Source organism: Xiphophorus maculatus, chromosome 18, assembly GCF_002775205.1.
Source record: "Xiphophorus maculatus strain JP 163 A chromosome 18, X_maculatus-5.0-male, whole genome shotgun sequence".
NCBI classification, from domain to species: Eukaryota; Metazoa; Chordata; class Actinopteri; order Cyprinodontiformes; family Poeciliidae; genus Xiphophorus; species Xiphophorus maculatus.
Window position 1 is genome coordinate 2,871,866 of NC_036460.1, and position 25,224 is coordinate 2,897,089.

The 25,224-nt window shown below is 38.4% G+C and overlaps 1 protein-coding gene across 1 annotated transcript in view; it reads right to left on the reverse strand.

Moving 5' to 3' along the window:
* The window catches only part of axl (AXL receptor tyrosine kinase), a 46,439-nt gene extending 22,063 nt beyond the window's left edge, over positions 1–24,376 (reverse strand). The window contains exons 1-7 of the mRNA XM_023352023.1: positions 24,232–24,376; positions 18,516–18,723; positions 17,204–17,304; positions 16,945–17,127; positions 7,207–7,287; positions 7,002–7,117; positions 2,204–2,399 (exon numbers count right to left, since the gene is read on the reverse strand). Of these exons, the coding sequence (XP_023207791.1) occupies positions 2,204–2,399; positions 7,002–7,117; positions 7,207–7,287; positions 16,945–17,127; positions 17,204–17,304; positions 18,516–18,723; positions 24,232–24,376 (1,030 nt within the window). The remainder of the gene's footprint in view (positions 1–2,203; positions 2,400–7,001; positions 7,118–7,206; positions 7,288–16,944; positions 17,128–17,203; positions 17,305–18,515; positions 18,724–24,231) is intronic.
* Positions 24,377–25,224: the final 848 nt, after the last annotated feature.

The window sequence follows — 25,224 nt, forward strand, 5'->3', positions numbered from 1 at the left end:
ATTACTGGAATTTAGCTTTCGGCTTATTTTCGGTGCTGAGAGTTTTAAGGTTTATGCTGTTCCCAACATTATAACTTCTTTTCGATTCCAGGTGACAGAATGTCTCTCACATGTGCATAAAGCAGAAAGGTGAGATCATGCCAGCACAGGTTCATATTTCATCATGCAACGTCTCTACTTTGATGCCTGATTTAATAAAGTCAATCATATGATTAGGACACCGTGCCCAGGTGTCCATTAGTGGAGCAAAATGCTTTGCCGTACGTTGGAATCCAACTTCTTCATATGTTATGCCTGGAATATTGAAAAAAAACTAAGAATAATTTTTAAAAAGCCACCAACACAGCTTTTGTGTTCCCATTCACGTGTCTGAAACTGCTTATTCAGCTCACTCAGACTTTCTTTTCTAAATAACCCAGAAGTAGCTAAAAACTGGAAACTAGCCTACATCTAACCACCATTATATTACTGTTAAGCAGTTTTTTTTCATCCCGTTTCAGGGAAAGCGCTGACTGACCCTTCAGAAAGGGGAAACTAATGCTGCACCTATCAGGAATACTTCAAATCAACATGGGGTCAGGTTTTTCAGGATGAGCTTGCAGTGTGAACCTCCAACATGCTTAAACATGTGAATAGAGAGCACATTTATGCACTATGAAAATTATGCTTTTATGCTGATAGGACTCTCTGGTGGAGCAGTAAATTGGTTTGAATCTTACCGAAAGAACTCGGATTTGTTTGTTTCAATAGATGACGTCTCATCGGAGCGAACACAAGTCACATTCTGGGTTCCCCAAAGTTCAATCCTGGGCCTCCTCCTATTGAATATCTATATGCTCCCATTAGCTCAGGTTATAACAAGAAATAAGATGAGTTACCAAAACTATGATGATGACAAACAGCTCTACATCCAAGCACTGAACAGATACTTAGAGCAAATCAGTATGTGGTTGTGCCAAAACCTTCTCCAGCTGATTAGAAACAAAACTGAAGTTTTTATCTTTGGATTTAAAGAGGAACGATCTGGAGTCAACGCACAGCTTCAGTTATTACAGATGGAAACTAGAGATCAGGCCTGAAATCTGGGTCTGAACCTTCAGAGACACATAAAGACAGTTACAAAGTCAGCCTTCTATCACCTGAAGGAGATTTCCAGCGATAATCACTAAGACCTAGAGAAACTCATCCATGCGTTTATATTTAGTCGCATTGATTACTGCAACAGTATCTTCACAGGTCTGCCTAAAAAAAATCCATCAGATCCAGAACGCTGCTGCTGGAGTTCTGACTAAAACCAGGAAGATAGAGCACATCACCCAGTTCTAAAGTCCTTCCACTGGCTCCCTGCAGCTCAGAGAAGAGACTTTAAGATACTGTTGGAAGTGTATGAATCAGCTAAAATGTCTGCTGTTGCCATAGCAACCTTCCAGACCTCTCAGGTTAAACATGAAGAAGCAGCATTCAGCTTCTATGCAGCACACATCTGGAACAAACTACCAGAAAACAGTAAAACAGCCGAAACACTGTGTTCCTTTAAACCTCGACTAAAAACCCAGCTGGTTAGAGTTTTCAGAATGAGAATCAGAATTTCTTTTATTGCCATTGTGCACAAAAGAAAGCACGACATTTAGAAAAATGTTTAAATAATTAGCAACTCTCGAAGGCAAGTCAAATAATTGAAAAAAGAATAATAAATAAGTATATCTCAATAAATATAAAAATGTAGTAGAAACATAGAAACAACTTTGCTGTTAAGAAAAAATAAATAAGTAGATAAATGATTAGGTATGAACTGTTTTTAGTCTGTTGTTTGTTTTCATTAGTAGTAAGCAGAACATTGATCAATATTTTTGATGTATCCTGGTGATGGAATTTGACAGAATGAAATGTTTATTGCTTTTTTCACAATTGATGACTGTATGTTTCAATGATGAAAAGCACCTTGAGCTGCCTTGTCGTTGAAATGTGCTACACAAACAAACAAACAAACAAGTTGTAGCGAAATGAACAGATCTAAACGCTTGACTTTGGTTTGCACCTGCAACTTTCCCTGGCGCGTCAGCCCAAACCAGAAGAGGGAGGAAACTTGGAGATCACTTAGAAGAAACATTGCAGCTTTGACCTTCACATACTTCCAACACAAACACTGACATTCAGAGGGCGAGGGGAAAAAATTCATCATCAATCCTCTTGAGAGACCCACCTCCTTCTTGTGTGCGAAGCTCCACCCAGGGCGACCAGTCAGACGGCCCCTGGCTGCTGTCGCAGGCCACCCTGACGGCGTAACGCGTGTGGGGCTCCAGGCCCTGGATGAGATGCGTGGCTGGTGGGACGTTCACTTTCTGGGTGTGTATCGTCTTATCCGAGTCTGCCGGGAAGGAATCTCCCGACTGCTTGGCCTGAAACGTTCAGATAATGCACAGCGTTAAGTTGTTGCAGCCTTTGTGCCGGATTTAGCAGCTGTAGCCGTTCTTGTGTGGGAGGTTTGTCTGTTTGTTGTGGCTCACAGGGCGAAAACAGGAACAGGCCGTGATTCCCAGAATCAAAACATTGGTAGAGAAAACAAAAAAAACACGATTTAATACAATTGTAATAGTATTTTGAGCAGAACAGCAAGAAATAGAAAAATCTGAAATATTTCTAATATTTCTACAGCAAAAACACAAAATCTCAACAAGTTTCTAGTAAGTTCTAATAAAAATATCTTAGTTCATTTGAAATAAGACAAAACTAAATAACTTTTCAGCATGAAAAAGGAAGGGTTGTTTTAAGTCAACAATTCCTTAATATTAATGAAAAAGTACTAGTTCCTATTTCCCTTGTTATCAGTGAAATAACCAGTGAAATTAGAACTGGGTTGCTAGGCAACGGGCTGGGCTTGGCTGTGGTTGCTAGGTAACGGTTGATTGTGAAATAATTTACCGGTGGAATTCAAACTTTTCACCAATACTAAGGAATTAGTGACTTAAAACAAGCTGCTATATGTTATAGAAAAGTTACTAATAAGTCAGTTTTGTCTTATTTCAGGTGTAAAAAGATACTGACTCCTGGAACTAGACCCAAAATACTTGGTAGGATTTTGTGTTTTTGAACTATATCTACAAAAACCTGTGGATGTTTACAATGATTTGAGTTAAAACAGAATAAAATAAAATAAAGTTACAAATCTTGTTTGTTGGTAACAAAAGTGGCTTTTTGAATTGACAAAGCTACTGACCGCTCTCTGTGTATGCTCCCAAAAATGCAAAAATAATTAAAGCGGGAGGTTTTCTAAAGCTTCACTGTGCGATCATGCTGATCCAGTAAAAGATTAACGTATTTGTAATCTGTTTTATTAGTAGTGATACTTGATTGTAAATTTTAATCATTAATTTCAGGGACTGTAATTCATCAAATCTTAATCTAAAACTATATATAAACAAAATAAGCAACATTTTCCATTCTAAAACCCTTTTTGCAACTAACTTATTGAATAAATAAGACATAAAAGCTCAAGAACAAATATATTTATTTTTTTAAATCTGCTATTTAGGTAATTTAACCATCTGATTGGTATAAGTGTTTAGTTTCAGTGTTGCAGGAACTCCTGATGATTCTTGGAACCTCTTCGAAATGTGGACTGTGGATGTTAACGTTAGCATTGGGGACGTCTGTGCTGCTGCTACATGTTTAGCACTGAAATGCTATTTTAGCCTTGAATAGCTTTTGCTGATAAGCTAACTGCTATTAGCACAACTTGAACACAGCGATAGTCTTTTCCAGCGTCCCATCAGATCGTTTTTTGAAGCAAAAATGTACCTCCAGTGGGCCAAGAGAAGCAGTTTTGTCTTTTGCAAATATTACGTCTTGAGTGCGTCTGATTTATGGGCCCATCAGAAACATGCTGGTACAAAGGTTCTGGGCTGAACCGTAACCTATGTTGACAGTTTTATCATGTCAAAATCTATGCAATAAATTAATCAAAAAGTCTTGCCAGGGAGCCACACTATATGTTTTCCTAAGCTTTTTATTCTTGTATTATATATGCAAGTTTAGCATGGATTGCACCTTCTGTAGACTGGGACAATGGGAGGTGTCATTAAGTGCTAATTGTCTGCTGTAAAACCTGCTGAACACGCATTTAGCTCAGCAAGGTGCACTGAAAGCAGCTGCAAATCAGAGCCAGAAACCTGCTGCCTCTGCAAACTCTGCAGTAAACACATTTTTTTAAAAAGGGGGAACAACAGGAAACCATCTTCCCTGCAGGAATCCCAAAACCACATCAAAGTTGTTTGTCCAGACCATTGTTCTGCTGCTACATGCTACAGACTGAACGTAGTTATTCTATAAACGAGGCGCACGCTGTTAGATGATGAGCCTAAGAGCTGCACTGCAAAAACACGCTTAAAATAACACAAAACTAACATAAGTGTGTTTTCACAATTAAATTGCACATTAATGTAGTAACGCAACCTTAAAAGTTACTTGTAAGTTAGTTTACTTGATCTAAAACAAAACTAAGATATTTTCACAAGAAAATAGACCAAAATTACTTGTTTTTGCAGCGTGAAATACATTATACACAGCAAAAACACGTTTTTTCTAGTTTCTAGTGTGAATATTTTACTATACTTGAATGAAGACAAAACTAACTTACAATTGACTTGAACTTGATAATTGGAAAAAAGCTAGTACTTTTTTTTTCCACTGGCAGATTTTTTTAGTATAACATGGAAAAAATATATTTTTATCACTTATACCACATATGTCAAACACAAGGTCTGGGGGCCAAATTTCTCCCTCCGTAGCTTTTTATGTGGCCCTCCAGACTCCAAACTACACCAGTAAGCCCCTCCAGTTTTTCACAAATCCACAAAATTCACGCAAAATCCACAGTTTTCCCACATTATTTAAATGATTTTTACTAAAAATGTCTCTTAAAATTGGCAAAAACATTGGATTTAAGTGACAATAAAAAGTCACATTTAACATCATACATTATTGCAAATATAGTAAAAATTTCTTACACATATTTCTAAAAATTTGTGATTTTGATTGCAAATAAAATAAAAACAATCACCAAATCCTGGATAAACAGATCAATATTATTTAATTTTACTTTACTTTTTTATTGATTGCTGAAACACACAACTATTTATTGATATTTTCACAGCTTACTGGGTTTTATTAATACATTCTGGAACAATTGGCCCTTTAAGAACATTCAAATTTTTTATATGGCCCCAAAATAAAAATAAGTTCGACGCCCTTGATTGTTGTCTTGCTGACAAGTTGCTTATAAGTTAGTTTTGTTTTAAATCCATTATGTGGTGATGATGATGATGATGCAGGGTTTAAACCCTGGATGGGTTTTCCTTCCTCATGGCGTGAGCAGAAGACTTAGGAAGTAGTCTGAATGATTCAGGAGAGCAGATGAAAACACAACTGTCTGAATCAGCGCTCCGAGTTGTAAAACAAGTGTTTCATGTACTGCTCCGGTTCTGCTCTGACTCATCCCGCTGAATGGCTCAGACCCACAATACCTGCTGTCACTGCTTTTCCTGTCTTCATTCACTCTCTCTTCTTCCTGCTGCCTTTCATGTGAAACACAGTAAAGCCTTTCTGCTCTCGACATCGCAGGCTTTTTCATGTTACTCCTCTCTACACAATAAACTGTTACTCAGATTTTTGCCCCACTTTGCTGAGGCTGGCCCCTTGTCTTGTTCCCCCTGTGAGGGGAGGAAGGGGGCAGCTTTATTAGAACCAGACGTTTAGGGGTGGTGCTGCACCGCTCGACTTCTCTTTTTCTTTTTTTCAGGAGGAAAACTTTCCTCCTTTCAGCTACAAGAAACGCGGAGCTGGATGGTGGCAACCAGACACAAGGAGAGGGAGTGGTGCTACATGAGATTAGTTCAGGAGGCCACTTTCCCAGAGCGAAACCTGATCCATGCACGAAGACAGCAGGGAGGGGAACAGGATGAGCGAGGCAACCTAAAGAAAAGGATTCATCCTTTTCTTTAAAATTCGGGTTGCAGAAATTTGGGCAGAGTTGGGCAGTAACTAGTTACATTCACTCAGTTACACACGGCAACGATTTCAATCGCAAATATCCTAGTACAGTTTAAATACAACAAAACTGACTTACAATGAACTTTTCAGTAATAAATATGAGGTTTTTTAAGTCAATAATTCCTTTAACTTTATAAAAAAAAGTTCTAGTTCCACTGGTAGAATGTTCCGCTGCGCCGTTACCTAGCAACCCCAGCCAAGCTCAGGCCGTCACCTAGCAACCTAATTCTAGTTCCACTGGCAGATTACTTCACTTATAACAGCCAAACACATTTTTAATTTAGCGAAATTAAAATCCTGAATGTTCTTCTGGTTGTGCCAGAATGTATTAATAAAAGTCATTAATAAACTGATAAAATATCAATAAATATCTGTCTCTGCATCTGATAAGTCCCAACTAACTTACAAGTAACTTTACAGAAAGACATAGGAGCTGGTTTTAAGTAAATGATTCCTAAATATTGATGAAAAAGTGCTAGATTATTTCACTTATAGCAAATTGATTCCCATGGTCTAAGAGGAATAATCTAATAGTGGATTTTTAAATCAATATGAAGAAATCATAGACTTAAAACAAGCTCCTATATCTTGCTTATAAGTTAGTTTTGTCTTAATTCAGGTGTGTTAAAATATTTCCACTAGAAACTAGACCAAAATATTACAAGATTTTATTATAATATATCCCAATCCAGACACACTTGCAGTTTTTGTTAAAGATTCTTAGATTCCTTAGATTTTGTTATTTTGTAGTTATGTTATTTATATGAATTGTTTTCATTTCTGTCTTAAAATGCAAAAACTTTAGAATTTGCTCTATCTGATTATGTAATTTTTAAATATTAAATAATTGGTGTTTTGATCGGTTATTGAGTACTTGATTAACATCCGAGTCAAACAGTGCGAGAGAGTTTCAGGTTGGATGTTGCTTTCCCACTTATCCTGCTCCGTCTCACCTCAACAGAGCAGCGTGTTATCGGGTAGATTCCTCCATAACCAGGCAGCCAGGACAAACGAACGGCGGTCTGATTGGTCTCCACAGCTTTCACATTGTGAGGAGGAGATGGCAAAACTAAAGAGAGAAAAGAAACACCAAAACAAGAGTGAACAAAAATCCTGCAGCAGCGAATTCAGCAGAGAGACGTTTTAAAGGACGATTACCGGTGATGGTTCCAGACCGGGAGGTCGACACGCCCTTCTGGTTATAAGCTTCACAGGAGAAAGTGCTGGTTCTGTTCAGACCTGGTTGGAAACAAAGTCAAACTATGTCAGTCAGTTCACACCAAAACCCCTGGCTCAGCGCTGGGAACAGGAAGCAGCATCAACGTGAGAAAGTTCACGCCGACTCGAGAAAAGTGGGAGGAAAGCCATTTCCACGGTCTCCTGATTATAACGCTAGTTTTCAGGACATTAACAAAGAAGCTTTTCCGTTCCATGTGAAATCTTTATCCATCTCTCAAAAAATGCACTGCAAAAACACAAACAATTATCAAGTATTTTTGGTCTAGTTTCTATTGCACATCTCTTAGTACACTTGGAATAAAACAACAATAACTAAAAAGTAACTTTTCAGCAAAATACAGCAGCTTGTTTTACGTCAATAATATCTTAATATTGATGAAAAAGTTCTGGCCCCAATAGCAGATTTTTTTATTTATAATAAGTAAAAAAAAATCTGCCAATGGAACTAAAATCGGGTTGCTAGGTAACGGGCAGGGCTTGGCTGGGGTTGCTAGGTAACGGGCAGGGCTTGGCTGATGTTGTGCCGCTGCCATCAGGCAAGCGGTACAGGAATATACGGACTACAACAAATAGACTGAGAAACAGTTTCTTCCCCACAGCCGTCAGAGCCATTACTCCCTGCTGCCCCCCCCTCCCACACATATCATAACCTCGCAGTCACACATACATATCCCCCACCCCCACACAGCCATATTGTTCTGCACTTTGCACTGTCACATTATCTGTACTTTGCCATAATTGGACCTGCTGCTACTTCTTTGGTGTGGTTGAGTGCCTTTAGTTAATTTAGTTGTATATATTGTTATTATTATTATTGTGTGTTTGCTTATTTATACTGTATATATTTGACCTTTTGCACGGGAGCTGCAATGGAAATTTCATTGAATTCTGTTCAATGACAATAAATGCTATCTATCTATCTATCTAGGTAACGGGCAGGGCTTGGCTGGGGTTGCTAGGTAACGGCGCAGTGGAACATTCTACCAGTGGAACTAGAACTTTTTCACCAATATTAAGGAATTATTTACTTAAAACAAGCCTCTTTATCTTGGTGAACAGCCACTTGTAAGTTATTTTTTTATTTCAAGTGTACCAAGATATCTGCACTAGAAACTAGACCACAAATGTTTGATAAGATTTTGTATTTTTGCATACACTGTTCTTTACGAAATTAAAGTTAAGCGGTCTTTGAGAGAGCAAACTTGCATAATTATGCCATTATCAATACATTAATTGAAAATGGTCTCAGGACAACAATATTGTCATTTATTGCGGTAATTGCTCGAACAATTTATAGTCAAGCAAAATTTGTTATTGCGACAGGTTTAGTTCCAGATAGAATAAAGTAACATTTAAGTTTTGGAAAGTAAAATGTCAGTTATGTGAAAGTACAGTTTGGATTATGTATTGTTTTGTTTATTATTATTAAAGAAAAAACTAAAAATGCAAATCCATGAAAAACAAAGCTTTTCCGTTCCATGTGAAATCTTTCTCCATCTCTCAAAAAATTCACTGCAAAAACCCAAACCGGATTTTAAAGTCTTTTGAAGCAATTTGTGCATCTATATTCAAAATAACCTTCAGAAATTATTTAGAGACACAAATGTTTTTTAAAGACAATTTCTAAGACATTCAGCCATAAAATCTCCATGTTTTTCTCTTCACTTGCATATTTTCTATAGAGATAAACATTTTTAAAGTCTGCAGACAGCAGACTGTATCCCAGTCAGAACCAGTTCAGGAATGATACCCGGCGTTTCAAACAGAGGAGGAGTTAATTAGAGGACATCCCACTCAGGCTGAACAGTAATCAAAGGCCTGAAAATGAAAGAAGTCAACATTATGGGAGGCTTGTCTGGCAAAACAGTAAACACACAAAATGACAGACATTTTAATGGACAAAAGACCAACTTAACTAGATTTTCTTTTTACATAAACATGGAGTTAGAGGAAACGTAAGCTCACTCTTCTCAGGATTACCAGTTATCTGCTAATAGTGGAGCAAATTTTTCGATTAGCACTTTTGCTCACTTTGAAAATGTTTAGCGAACTTTGCTTCCCCTAAATTAATTTTTCCGGATAACTCTAAACCTAGCTGTTTTATAAATGTTTAGTTGAATAAAGTTTGATGTTGTTTGTGTTGAAGTTTTGTTTATTAACTGTTAACTCTTAAAGTAGTTACACATTTATATTCATGCTCTTATTGTGAAAACTATTTACACAGCAGTTCCGCTTCCTCTCCTGAAAAAAAATAAAACATACAGAAACAAAATAAAACACGGATATTGTATAAATATAAATACAATATCTAATGACATTGTAAGAATGTGAATTATAAAAGGTTGTAGTCTTTCAAGGACAGATATCATAGGAACTGAAGTTAGCGCGTTAGCATTAGCTTTCGCCAAAGGCTACGTTGAATAACCTCAATAATTTCCATTTGCACTATTTACCGTTTTTCTCTTTTTCTACTAAAAACAGAATAATAAGGATAATAAAAGTCTCCAGTCTGGTGTTTTGGTTTCAACTAGCCCTTTATTTTGAAGGGCAATTTTGCTTACAGAGACTTCATAATTCATTTTATTTGCTGTTTCTGTTGTTTTGTTTATTTATTTTAAAATGTCTTCCAGTTCCAGTGTTAAATATTAATTATACTTTAAAGTTTATTGATTATTGTTATTGTAGCCGACTGAATAGTGGATTACCAACACTTATTCTTTTCCTTCTTTATTTTTTTCATCATATAAGTAACAAGCTATAAGTGGAAATACAAGGAGGGCAAAGTACAGATATTTCTTAAAATGTAGAGAGTTCTCAGAAACATACCTGAAAAATCTACTTAATTACAGCAACAAAGTATTTCTTTACTTTACAACTCTGTCAATATCTAAATTAAACTGTTCATAAGGAGATGCAAAATCTTAAGCTTAACTATCTTAAACAGATAAAACACAAAACTGCATGTTTTTGGTTCTTAACTTGTTGTTACTGCAAGAATGCAGCCTTCTGGGGTGGAGTTATGTGAGCAAAGAGGTGGGTGGCGTTGGGGTCTAGGTGAAAGACTGCAGCCCTAGCAGGCCTGGGGCTCCTCTGAAGGGGACAAGAGCGTGACACATTCTGACTCCCAGCGGAGAATGAATCCTCTCACACACTGACTCACAGTGGGCTCACACACCCGACAGATTCCACAACACAAAAACAGGCCAACACACACACACACGCACACACACACACACACACACACACACACACCCAAACATGTGGCAGTCAAGTTTCATCACCGTTATCTAACAGCCCAACATCGCCAGCCGGCCACAAACTGAGGCTTGCACAGAATCACGTTGTCCAGCGCCGGCGGCACCAAGCCTCCATTGTGTGGAGGCCGGAAGAAGAACAGGGGTGTATGATCCGCGCCGGCTGAAGCGAGGGGCTGTTAGCGAGGAAGAACAGGGAGGCGATACTGACGCTGCGCTGGCGAACCGACAGCTCATCAGGCAGCCCTTGATTGCGCCACATATTTCTGCGTTTCTTTCCTTCCTCATCAACAAACCGCAGAATAATTCACTTCCCAGCTGAAAATGTCACATTTGTCACCAACAAGTAATCAGGATCTTGTTCACTGTGATCACAGTGTTGACCAACTCCGCTGGGATGGGGTCATTAAGACTAAGAGGCCTCTATTATGCTACCATGCTTCACTAGAATGGTCTGTCATGCTTCATGTTGAAGAAAACCACTTTTTAGTATCTATAACCAATAGTTTACAAAAAAGACATCAGTTTGGTGACTGGCTTAAGTTTCTATGGACCTCCTGCATGTTTACATCTGGAAAGCTCATGCTCACAACGCTGAAGGGCGAAAAAGATGAACAACTGACAACGACGCCACTAAATGCATCAGGAATCAACACTCAAACATTTCCCACACAAAGACAGGAACATTCAGTCAGTTACAGTTTTATGTTTCCAGATTTGATGTTAATTTTGCGATTATTAATAAGTGATTTCTGTGGTAGATTAGCTACCGCTTCTATTAGCTAAGCTAACACAGCGGTGGTTGATTAGCTAATTTAAACACCTGCTCTACTGTCAGAGTTGGTCGATAGTTTGTCTTTCTTTTATTTTGCATCTGAACCAAAACACACACAATTCCATATCATATCTACATGACAAGATTGTCAGAGTAAAACTAGCTGAACTGAACTACTTCCCTCCCCCTATTTATTTTGTTAAGACTTTTTCTTGATCTCATCTAGTTCTCTTACTGTTGACAATTAGTAGGCACTGCATCCCTTTTTCTTTTATATATCTGGTGTACATTTAAGATTTAAAGGTATCTTGATAAGATGAGTGTCAGTTAAGAGGTTCAGGAAGAGGCCAACTCCTCCATGACAGACGTCAAAACAACCTTTGCGTGCGTTAATTCCTGCAAAGCTTGTCAAAAAACAGACAATTTGTGTCCTAATATGGCTTTTATTTAGTTGATTTCATTGTAAAAATGGTCACAGAGTGACAAAAATCAAACTAGCATACACTTCTTAAAATGAAAGAAGATCAATGATTATTTACTATGAGAGATTACTATGATGCAATCAAATATTACGTACAAGTGACGTGTCTAGTCATCAGTAACCGCCATGTTCCAGACATATTTCTTGTGTTGCAACATGAATGTTGCGTCGGCGATAAAATTGTGACATGGTTGAAAACAACTTCCCCCATACAAAAGTGGAAAGGTTCGAAAACAACTAATAAAGTTTTCATTTGAAGTGCTAAAAAAAGGTTTATGATTGAATCATTGTAGCTTTTTCCGTGACTCCCTCATGACGATTCTTCCCTGAATCCGCAAACTGAAGCCGCTGTTACCAATTTCGACTTCAAGTATGGCACTGATTACTCCTAATTACCTCACATAACCCAACTTCAAAGACCAAACTACCAGCCTATGGTAATAGGCTGGTACTCTAGTTAGAGTAGTCTAGAAATACTCTAGTTATTTCTAACAATTCAGCAGCTTAATTCAAAGTATGAAAGTTAATTGTGCTTTTAGTGTAAAAACTTGGTGTTTCTCATCAAAAGGTTCAGAGTTGCTTTAAAAGGTGACCTATTATGATTCCTTCAACAGGTTAGTGAAGGTCTATGGTCTTTTTTAGGGTCTCTGTCACTTTAAATCCAAATAACCTGCTGCTGGCCACACCCCCTACCTCAATGTTTACACTTGCACATGAACGTGACCACGAACAGATGCACAATTATACAACTGTACATCTTTGAAACGCATTAGTAAGGCCTCCAGCACAACCAACAACAATGCAGCACATGGTTTCTGGATGGTAAATTAACAACAAAACACTTGTCTTTTCCAGCAGCCATTGTACAGAGCAGTAAAACCAGCTGACCAAACCTGCTGGAACTCAGCTGGAGTTGCTAGGTAACAGGCTGGGCTGCTGGGGTTTCTAGGTAACAGGCAGTGCCTGCTGATTTGTGACGTTACATTCTGGAGGTTTTTGAAGCGGCTTGTTTCCCAGACACCAAAAATCATTAAGTTATTGCCAAAAGATAGCTGAGCTGTTTTTTCCTCCCAAGAGCTTAATCTGTTTTTGGAAGTTGAGACCCAAACTGAAGTACAAAAACAAGAAAAATGTGAATATTTTTTATAATAGGTCCCCTTTATGAAAAGGAAGAGCGAGGAAACAGCATGAATTAGCATGAGTCACTGTTAATTTCTAAAAGGCTGGAATGTTCTTCATGCCATTTGAGAGCATGAGTCCCTTCTGCAACAATGTTTGTATTTAACTTGATTTAATCTGCGGTCTACAAGCGCAGATGCCCATTCCAGACCTGTGAGTGGAGGTTACTGTCAAACGATTCCTGGTAAACAGCAGGAAGCCCGCCGCGATGACTCAGTAGATTCTCTCCGATCGAGAGCCGGTGATATTTTTCTCCTCTATCCCCTCTGACTCAGCCTCTCCTCCTGACACTTAGCTGCTGACTGCCAGACAGCTGTGAGCCGTTGCCTTTCTTCTTCTCCCTTTTATTTCTCTTTTTCTTATTAACATCCGTTTCTTTACTTCCTTACTGTATTCTGGTTTCAATCAGAGCCACTCAACAGCTTCATAAAATGAATCAGACTACAAAAACAAAAGCATTTCGGTCCAGTTTCTACTGGAAATGTCTTATTATACGTGAAATGAAACAAAACTCACAAATAACTTTTCAGCAAATGGAAGGTTCTTTTTAAGTGAATAATTCCTTAATATTGATGAAAAAGTTCTAGTTCCTATGTCACAAAAAGACACTTTTTCCGTGTTATCAGTGAATTAACCTGCCAGTGGAACTCAAACTTGGTTGCTAGGTAACGGGCTGGGCTTGGCTGGGGTTGCTAGGTAACGAAAAAGTAGTAGTCCAGTGGCAGATCATTTCACTTATGATAACAGATTTCCCATGTTTTAAGTAGAATAATCTGCCAGTGGAGCTAGTACCTTTTTTATGTTTAGAAATTACTGACTTAAAATCCGCTCCTATATCTTGCTGGAAAGTTACTTTTGTCTTATGTCAAATTTACTAAAATATTTTCACTAGAAACTAAACAAAAATACTTTGATTTTGTATTTTTTAGTGTGTCTCACTGGATTATAATTATTTGGTGGTCCTGTTTTATCCTTTAAAGAACTTTCTGGAAATGTTCCCGCATTATGTTCGGCTCAGGTCATGAAAATCTGTCTGACGTTAATAATATAATATTGTTTCTGCAGAATTAGTTTTTATCATTTCCAACTCATGTTCTTGTTTGTGCTCCCCCAAAATACATTGTAACTTCCATATTTGCTCCAAACGTAATGTGAAAACTTGTTTAAAAGGTTTTCTATTCACACTTTAAAGAAGAAAACAACTAGCAGCCATTGGGCCACAATTCTGCTAAAAAATGTCCAATTTCCTCCCTCAAAAAAAAAAAAAAAAAAATCTCACCAACCTCAACCTCAAACTGCGTCACGGCTGAATGAAATGCAGTGAAAGCATTTCTGTTTGCTTGTGTCTTGTTGTGACCTGGTTCATCTCAAACTAAAGTTGATCTCAGGCTGTTAAATAATTAGAGTCTAATTTTATAGACGAAGAATCTCAGTGCAGCAGCAAGGTGTTGCTAATCAACTCTGCTTGACTAAATAATCACCACAATGATAATTTGATTAATCACTAACTGGAGCATAAAGACTCAAAAAGGTCATTTGCTGAAAGAACAGCAACAATTAATTAGATAGTATATAAGTATAGTATATCATGAAATGTAATTTTATTCATGCCTAACGAGAATTTAGAGACCAATTGACTGAACAGTCATGATTTCAGACTGTGGCCAGGAGGCCGGAGCTCCAGAGAAAACTGGAAACAAACAAAGGAGATGACTGCTGATTTCAGGAGGAACAGGATTAGATCAAACATGTTTCCGTCATGGGAGAAGAAGTGGAGGCAGTTGAGGGATATAAACACCTTGGTGTTCATCTGAACGACAGACTGGACTGGAGACGCAGCAGTGAAGCGTCTATAAGAAGGGACAGAACAGACTGGACTTCTGGAGGAAGCTAAGGTCCTGCAAGCTTTGCACCAAGATGCTGCAGATCTTCTACAAGTCTGTTGTTGAGAGTGTTATTTGTTGGGGCAGCAGCATCAGAGCCAGGGGCCTAAAAACGCTCAATGGCCTGATAAAGAAGGCTGGTTCTGTTCTGGACGACTGTGGAACCTCTGGAGATGATCGAGCAGAGAAGGATTCTTCATAGGATCAAGAAAATTAGGGACCATCCTGACCATCCTCTTCATCAGATTGTCTTGGGAGCATCCATCTTCAGTCAGAGGCTTCTTGAGGTTCAGTGTGGTACAGACTGCTTCAGGAGATCTTTTCTGCCAACAGCCATCTTCAATGGCTCTTTGAAGAATCTTGGTGTTTATAACAACATTTAATTTCCATGTGGATCAATAAAGTATTTCTGAAACTGAACTGAAAAAAGAAGCAAGTGTACAGACAATATGTAGAAAAAATAAACCCCGGAAAAAAACACTAAAGTAAAGGCAAACCCACGATAACAAAAGTTGTTCCCATATGGTGTGGAAAATGCTCTCTTCACGGGTCCAGTCTTCTAGTGGCGCCTTCGTCAAAGCAAAACTTGAGTTTTCAGACTCAAATGTCTCCTTCTTACTGGGAAGATTGGAGAAATCGTTCCTCGGACAGTGGTCTGGACAGCGCTCTCTTCGTGGATCCAGGCTTCAAATGCCGCCTGGAAACAATCTGCTAGAGCTGCGACAAAAGGCCGGAGCGGTCCATGAGGTTTCTACTCTTTATATATGCCTGCGGTTCCTTGGCTAGCTGCTTGGACATTTTCTGCTCTATTATTCAGTTCGGTTCTGGTTTTAGTTCTAATAGTTCATGTAGTGAAAACAAACAAACGTAGAGTTGTTAGAGTTCTCCAGAGCCGAGCACCGTTACATAATTAGCGCTTCGCTCAGTTCACTTTCAAACTACTTTGGTAGTTGTTTGTAAAAATAAATAAATAAAATAGAATAAAATAAAATAAAATAAAATAAAAAAAATACTTGGGTTGTTGGTAAAGACACTAGTAGACTGGTTCCGACAGGAAGGTGAAACCCATTTTCCTGGTTAATCAATTAATTTAAAATTTTAAATTTTAATGAAAAGAAAATTTCTCCGGGGTCTCCTTCCCCGGGGAAGACCCAGGACAGGCTGGAGGGACCCTGTCTCTGGGCTGGGCTGGGCTGGGCTGGACTGGACTGGGCTGGGAACGCCCTGGGATTCCCCCAGAGGAGCTGCAACAAGTGGCTGGGGAGGGAAGTCTGGGCCTCCCGCGACCCGACCCCGGATAAAGCGGAGGAAAATGGATGGATGGATGGAAGAAAACGTTCTCATTTACTGAAAAATGTCCTTTTTGAGTCTTATACTCCGGTCAATAATCAATTTATCACGATTAGGGCTGATAAGTTACTTTTTTCATTAATAATTCAATAAAAACAATATTTTTTTACAATATTTGAACCAGATTAAGCTAAATCTAAGACCCTTGAGAAGTTCTGGGTAGAACATATTTACAGATAAAGAAAGGGGTTTTTAATTGTACAGTTTTTACTTAATTTCTGAAAAATTTCCATTTTGAGTCTTATACTCCAGTTAATGATTAATCAGTTATTAAATTAGTTGACAATTACATCAGCAATCGATTAATCACGATTAATCTGATTAATCGTTTCACTCTAGCTGTTTTGAAATTGTTTTATTTAAAGTTTTTAGAGTATTTGTGAGGATATGGAGTTTTGTATATGTTCATTTAGTTCCTGTGTAGTTTCGTCTTCCCCCTGATTGTCTCCAGCCCTTGTTTCCCTGATTATTCCCCTGAGTGTATTTAATCCCACCTGTGTGACCTGCTCCCCGTCGGGTCCTGGTCTTTGCTGTCATAGTCTTTGTCATCAGTCCTGTGTCCTCCCAGCGCTACCAGCGTGTCTGAGCTCTTCGCCTCATTGTTCACCTGTGCTGCCTGGATTTCCGTTCTCTTCGTGTTTGTCATTAAAACCATCATTGTTGCACATCAACCTGCGTCTACGACGTCCATCGTCACCAACTCATGACAGTATTACATGCAGTTTTCAGGCCTACCTGTGAGGTTGAGTGTTGAAGGCGACAGCGCCACCGGGTCATTCAAGGAGTTCATTTCAGCTCCATCGCGCAGCCAGATGACCTGGACCGGATCTGGAGGTCCGTGAGCCACACATCTCAGACTCAAGGCCTCATTGGCCACTACGGACTTGGGTTGAGGCTCCACAGAGAAATGAGGAAGGCCTGAGCAGGAAGTTGCTGAATCAGTTTCCCTTTCACAGTGAAAACACAAACACATCCCAGAGGTTTGGAAGCTCACCTTCCAGCTGAATGCGCCCGACGTTGGACAGAGTCTGGTTCCCTTCGGACTCGACGGCACACCTGTAGGGGCCCATGTCCGACAGCTGGACCTTGTCAATTCTGTAGATAGAAATGATGGTGAAGGTTTGGAAGAAACAGGTAAAAACTGATAAAATGGGAGAAACAAGCAGATTTATACGGAGGAAGATTAGTGTCGCTCTAAGAAAATGAAAAAATAAAATTATGAGAAAAAAGTTACACAAGAACAAAATCCTAATATTACAAGAATAAAGTCGTAATTAACGAGAATAAAGTCAAAACATTATGAAAATAAAGTCAGAAAATTACGACGTTATTGCCAAAACTTTCTGACTTTATTCTGAAATTATTATGACTTTATACTTTTATTATCTTGACTTTGATGTTGTATGACTTTATTATGGAAATATTATATCTTTCTCGTAATACTGTTACTTTGTTCTCAAAATATTGACTTTATTACGACTTTATTCTGTTATTTTGATTTTATGGTTGTAATAGTTTTATTTTCATAATGTTATGACTTTTTTCTTGTAATTTTATTTTATTTTTCTCATGATTTTATTTATTTATTTTATTTTTCTTACTATGGCCTTAATACTCTGTCGTAGATTTCAGTAGCAACTAGAAAGAAAAAGGATTTTCTATATTATCATTATTTTCAGTTGTGTAAACTTTTTGTTGCATGTGCCAAGAAAAAACAACTAAAGCAATAAAGTTGCACGAGTTTTCTTTTCTTTTTCAAATAAAAAATGTTGTGGTTTTCAAAACATTTTAAGAATGTTTGACAAATTTGACAAATTTATTCTCAGTATTAGGACAGGATTTGGGTCACTTTCTTACAAAACACTCGCTCTATTTAACCAGGTTTAATGGTTTAGGTGCAGCGAAGTCGGCTTTTCAGTTAAAGTTTCTGATAAACGAGATTCTACTGATTACAACAGCTTGGTTATAAAAACTAATTTTTTGTGTTGTACTAAATATTTTTTGCATTGTAAGAAAATAATAATTCTGCACTAATTCCAAATAAAGAGTTTCTACATCAACCACTTGAGCTGGATGGGTCAAATCTGGACCATTCTGGAATGGCAGTTGGGGGCCATACAAAATAAATCCAAGGGCCACAAATGGGCCACGGGCCGCACTTTGAACACCCCCTGATGTAGAACCACTGGAAACCAACATTATCACATTATTTAGCACCAAACCAGGTTTGGAAAGCAGATAAAACGCAGAAACGATCATTTTTCTGCAGAGATCTTATTAATAAATTTGAAAGAGCTGCTTCCTACTTGAGCGTGCTCGTGACGGTCCAGGTGTTGTCGGTGATAGTCTGGGACTGGTCCGTGTCTTCGAACTGAAGAGGAGCGCCGTCTTTGAGCCAGACCAGATCGGGCGGGACCGCGTTCTCGTCTCCGGTTCCCTTCAGCTCGCAGTGCATCCTGACCGGTTTGCCCAGGGAGGAGACGACGGTGCTGGGACTCTTTTCAAACTTCAGGTCTTTGTTTGAGAGACGAGGAAGAAGAAAATGACTAATTATTTTGAGAGCCAAGAACTTAAAACTCATCTAAACATAAGTCTTCTGTTTTGGTTCTGATGAATACAGCAGAAGACATTTCACATTTCTTTACCTTAAAACCACAAACTTCAATGTGTTTTACTGGTAATTTATTTAAAAGACCAATTCAAAGTAGTGAGTGATTATAGAAGGCAAGGAATGAATAAAAACTGCAACATTTGTACCAAGAACCACCGAAGGAAACGACTCAAAAACCTCTGAAGTGCAACTTCCTTCTTCACAAAAAGTAAACACAAATGGAGTAGCGTCAGATTTTAGCAGTTGCAGGATTTTTCATTTGTCTTTAGTAAAAATCCACGAGCCATTTCTCCCACTAGTTTGCTTCGGTTATATTTACCCAGAATCCCTTGCACTGTAGTCCACTTCCTGCTTCTATTATCCGCTTGCTGCCAACATGTGCATTCAAACCGCATTAGAGTTCACTTCATCTGAGCCGAGGCCGCGGTTACAGGTGGACCAGAGTTTGTTCTTTTTTTGCATTCACACCTCTGCAAACGAACCGGACTTTCTAAATAAATGAACTGGAGTTTGATTAAAACGAACTAAACATGGCTGGTGTGAACGCATCACCAGTAGCTTCTGAGTAACCTGTCAGGATAACAACTTTAGCTGGACGGTAAATTGTCCGAGCATTTACTGCGATAAACGATAATATAGTTGTTTTGAGACCAAGTAATAAAATGGTAATAATGCAAGAACACATTCTTAAAGATTAATAAACTTCAAGCTATAATCTATAGATTATAATTTAAACAAATTAAACAAACAAACAAAACAACATAAACTAAAATTAAATGAATTATGAAGTCCTTAAAATAGAGCTGGCTGAGACCAAAGAACCAGTCTGAAGATTTTTATCATCCAGTTTTTGGTAGAAAGACAGAAAAATGAAAAACAATAAACCATGCAAATGAAAATTATTGAGTTTGTATCAATTTATCATACGATTAATTGATTTACTAATTATTTACAGGCCTATTTCTGAGTAAAATATCTGAATTTAGGTCACTCTTTTTTGAAAACGCTTGGTTTAGGCAAGCTTAATAAATTAATTAAAACGAGATTTGGGTGCAACAAAGAAAGGTTTTAAGTAAAGGTCAGTGGATAGATGCAGCCGTGGCAAGAAAATACAAACAATGTGGTTATTTAAAGACAAATAATTGCTGCTGTTACCGATATTTTCTATTGTAACGAGATTTTCCTACCTACATCAAACACCTGTGCTTTGGGTCAAACTTGTATCATTCTTGAACTGAAGTTCGGGCCCCAACACAATCAGTCCAGGGGCCGCAAATGGCCCTTGACCCACAGTTTGGGCACCCCAGCATTAAAGGGAGACTAGCCTGCATCATTTCAGCAACACATGCAAACTGCTTCTGTTCGCTCACTTTTATTGTTGCTATTTATCTCCCAGCACAGATTTTCCCAAGCTTGTCAAACAGTCGTCTAAATCTGAGTCAGGGGCCGACCTTTGACCTCTGATCCCAGAGGACTGAGCTCGAATACTTCTCCTGTTAACTGCAGATTCCACAGTCAGCACTGTTTACTTTCTGCATAACAAATTGGGATTTTGAAGCTGCTCTGCTTTGTTGTTTTTGTCTCTGTGTGGCTTTAGAATCAAAAGTCCTTCTTGCCTTTTATTTCCATGCTTGGTTGAGCTTCACTGTATCCTTTGGCTGCTTTCAGGGAAGCTTGTAACCCTTTTGTGAGAATGCAGATATCCAGAGAGCCAGCCAGTGGACAAACTGTGTGTGCGTGCGTGTATGTGTGTGTGTGTGTGTGTGTGTGTGTGTGTGTGTGTGTGTGTCTTTCTCTAGTAATTCATTTGTAGCTAATCCGTCCCCTCGCTTTTGTCCCCTAGCCTCCTTTTCTTACGGTCTGAACCTTCCTGAGTTGCATCCATGCTGCAGAATCTGAATGTGCACATACCAAAAATACCTCACAAAGGTTGCGCTGTTATCCTCCTTGCATTCCCTCCCCGTTTCTGACTTTTTCAGCGTAATTCCTCCCCTCCGTTTCAGAGCTGCGCCTTTGCCCTTTCCATACCATTCTTTGGATTCATTGCTTTTGGATTTGGGCGCCTTCCCTTTGGTCCAAACTCTTTCTCCTCCGCTGTTGCCCCCTCGGCCCATCCATCATTTCCAGGGCCTGACTCAGACTCAGAGGAGTTGAGTCATATGGCAAACATTCACACCTCTGAGCTCCCACCCCCACTTCTCAAATCATTCTCAAACTTCCAAGACGGTAACAATAAAAAATAAAATAAGCTAATTTTAGGCAGTGCTGAAATGATTAATCGGATTAATCATGATTAATCGATAATTGAAATAATTGTTAAATAATTTAGTTGTTGATTAATCGTTAACTGGACTGTATAGACTCAAAGAAAAAGACAATTTGCTAAAAGAACAGCATATTCAGAGCAGCAATTAAGCCAAATTTGTACAAAAACATCTACATTTTGCATAAATATATATAAAGAAAATGTCTGTTTGTAAATATGTTGTATTCAGTTTCATGGTTTTGGCTTCACCTGGTTTAAATTCTGTAAATAAGGCGTCTTTACATCCAATTATTATTCAAAAAATAATCAACAGATCAATCCTACACTGGATTGATTATTTGTTAGCTGCAGATGCATGCTATGCAACAAATTATCTAACATTCACTAAAGGAATGATTTGTGATTGCATTTTAGGCAATAAAATGTTTATTTTCTTATTTTAAAAAGTTTATTTAGTATTTCCTTTAATGTATTTATAGTAATGTATAAAATAAGTTGTAAAATGTTTAGATGAAAAATCTTCAGAATGACACATTTGTTTTACCCAACTGATCGATTAATCGTTTGAATAATCAATAGAATAATAGATTCCTTCAGTTGCAGTCAGTTATACAGCAGATTCCTCCTGAAACACATTTAACTGGTTTCTCTGAGTTTCATTTCTGTTGTAATCTCAGTAAAACGAGTCCGACTTCAACTTTTGTGCCAAACGAGGTTCGTTTCCTGCTTCGCTGGTTCGGTTTTGAGTGTCGCAACAGTTTCAGTGAATCTGCAGCTCCAACTCGTCCGTCTGAAGAGAAAAACAATATTCCTAGCATATCTGATATGAAACAATTTTAAAAAATGTTCTCTTCTGCTTGGCTGATTGTGTTGCTTCACTAAAGTTTCCACTTTATCTAGATTTAAATGCCTTTTTTTTGCTGGAACATCTCTTTAGGATCCCACATGAGTCTAATTTTAAAATCAGGATTCTTAGCTGGAAAGCAGGACTTTAAGAACAACAACAAGCCGGTAAATCAGCAGGATTTGAAGGCTGATAAGTTTTCACAATAAAAACTATTATCTAGTAACTTTTTGCATTCAAACTAGAGTTGCACAATTTAATTGCAGTAAATATTACAATATGTGTGCAATAACCCAATTAGATTGGACAACTTGAGTCCAACAATTGGTAGAATATTATATAATATTATACTATGCATATTAATAACAAAGTATTTTGAATTGAAGTGAATTGAGTTGCTAAAGCTCACATAAAAACTTAGGTGTAACAGTAAAGAAAAAAAGTTTCAGAAAAACACTGGATCAAAAGGTTGTTTGGGGTATTTTTTACTCCGTAGTTTTATTTTGTGGGTTTTGTCCCTGTATTTATTATTGTGCTTTAACATCAACCTGCCAAAAAGATTATTTCTTTCATTAAAACAAACAGTTAACCAGATCGACTTGACTCGGTGTGAAAACGTTTCTTTTCCCTGAGTCCTCATAACTGGTGAGCAGTTTTGTACATCACTGTTGAAGACTTTTAGCCCACTTTTGTTTTCATAATTGATTTAATTCAGACATTTGCCACAGCATCTCAATTAGATTTAAGCCCAGATTTTGACTAGGCCCTTGTAAAACCCTTCTTTCATTCAATTAAAGGTGTATTTACTAGTGTACTTTGGATCACTGTCCTGTTAAATAGCTGTAAAAGATCCAGTATTCACAGTTCAATCTGTTATAGCAAGTCGTCCAAGTCCTGACCAAGCAGAGCAGGTCAAGACCATCAAACCACCACCATGATTAACTGCCAGTATGGCGCTTTGGCTCCTAAAGCAGTGATAGCGTATGAATGTAACGGTACAAAAAGTTCAAATTTGGCTTCCACATCCTTTTACCCACCAAAGATTTTTGGGATGACCAAGATATTAGTCGGTAAATGTGACACAAACCCTTGTGTTTACGGTCCGTTGTAACAGAAAACAACAAGAAGGAGAAGAAGCCCTGAGTTCTAACGGTCGGCACGTGACGTATGTAATGCGCCTGTTCGACGCCATGAAAGCTTACCGGAAGTAGTGTGCGCTGTAAACAACGAGCCTCCACTGCGAAGAGAGAAGTACCGAGCCGAACGAGGCGGCTGCTAATGTTATTTCAATATCTGGAAACGTTGACCCACATGGACTGAACCGCCATAGCAAAACTACAGGCAGACTACAATTCTGAAACAGCGCAGGAAATTGACATCATCGTTCACAACTCCGCCTTCTGGTCGCTGATTGGCCCGGCAGAAATTTAGCGGGAGAAAACTAGCCTGGCTGGCCTGGGTGAGGTTTTTAAGCTCTTCTGGAGTAACTTTGGTAAACTAGCCACTCGTGGAAAGGTTCACGACTGTTTTATGTTTTCTTCATTTGAGGACAGAGGCTGTTACTGTGGTTTGCTGGAGGCAAAAAGCACCAGAACCAGGCTAATGTGTTGGTGGCTAAATTTAACCGAAAAAAGTATCTAATCACATTTACGTCCTAATTTAACGAGGTTAAACAAGGTTTGTTTGGACCTTTTCCCCCAATAAGTAAATACGTCTGTCTGTCTATCACAATGTATGAGCAACACAAGACTGATTGAGACAACAATTTAAAATAAATGAAAATAATTTTTCAAATAATTAAGCTAAAAAAATTATTGTATTTAAACATTTTCCAGACTAATTTCATGCTAAAATTGTTTCCCCCTGTTAATAGTAAAGTAAATCTGATCCTGACCAATCACAGCAGCCTTTTCATTGAGTCACTGATTCCACTCAGATGCATCACAGAAAAACTTTTCAACTTTCTTCCATCAAACTGCCAACACACTGAAAGTTACATTTAGACGTGGATTAAATGTTTGATTTATTTTAAAAGTATTGTTTTTTCAACTTAACTCTGATTGGAGGATGTCTTTTATAGTTTGGGTGTTTAATTAAACTATAGGACTGCAACGACAACAATAATAAATTACCAAGTTGCGTTTTTTTTTTTTAGAGCAATTTATGTTAGCCAGATGTTGCGGCTGCTCAGCGACCTCAAAGCAAATTACTGTAATGAGTGAACATCAAAAGAAATCTCACGGGGCAAATTGCTCATTACTTATACAGTCGCACTGATCGCGGTGGATAATCCGTGTTTACCTGACAGCTGTGCGCCAGAGACGGGCGCAAAAACGACGCTGAGGATGAGAAAGCAGCACCTCCAGCGCGCCATGGTTCCTCCCGGCAGATCACCTGGAAAACTGGACCGGAGGGGGAAAACAGCCGAGCTGGAGCGGAACTCCATCAAAGCATCTCCGCTGCGTTTCGCTCCGGTTTGGATGTGGACGCTGAGAATGTTTTGATCCACAGCTGGGAAGGCGAAGCGGATTCAGCCGTTTCGTTTCCCCCTTTCAAAGATGACAAACTTCTGCTCCAAAGTTGTTCCTTTTCTTTCTGTGTGGTCAACAAACCTCCAGTTCGTCCACAATTAAAGCGCGATAAGCTTCCGTTGCACCTAGATTAGTTTGTACAAAGTCTATTTCTGGCTTCAGGGGAGTATTTTTAAACCAGCCTGCTTCCCGACGTTTTTCCTCTCTTCAGACATTCCCCCCCTCTGACTTTGTTTAACCCCCTCTCCCCTACAAACAGGATTGAAATTCCTCAACTCAAAATCTTTCCACCCTCCTCCTCCTCCTGTTGTTCCTCCTCCTCTTTTCCAGGGTGGTGAGCAGCCCTGCAGCATGCTGATTGTCCTTTTCTTTTCTTCTTTTAATTGCGCCCGGATCCCGAGAGGCTCGAAACGTTAGACCAGGGGTGCACAAACTTTATTCACCTCGCCAACAATAAACTGAGGATTAGATTTGTTGTTGGAAAGCGTCTAGATTAAAAAACCTTTGTAGAAATCAAAATGATTTAGCAGGTTTTCTAGGTGTAAATTGGAAAAACAGAACTAAATTTAGTCAATTCTGGACAGTAAAATCTGGATGTTTGACCAGGTTTAGTAAATGGATTAAAAGGAGATTAAGTTAAAGTCACTGGACTGATGTGGAGCTTAAAGACAAGGAAAAAGTTTACAGATAAATCATTTATATTGTTAATAATTTCTGTAGTAAGATTTGACTCTGTAATTTTAATCTACCTAAAAATGGAAAG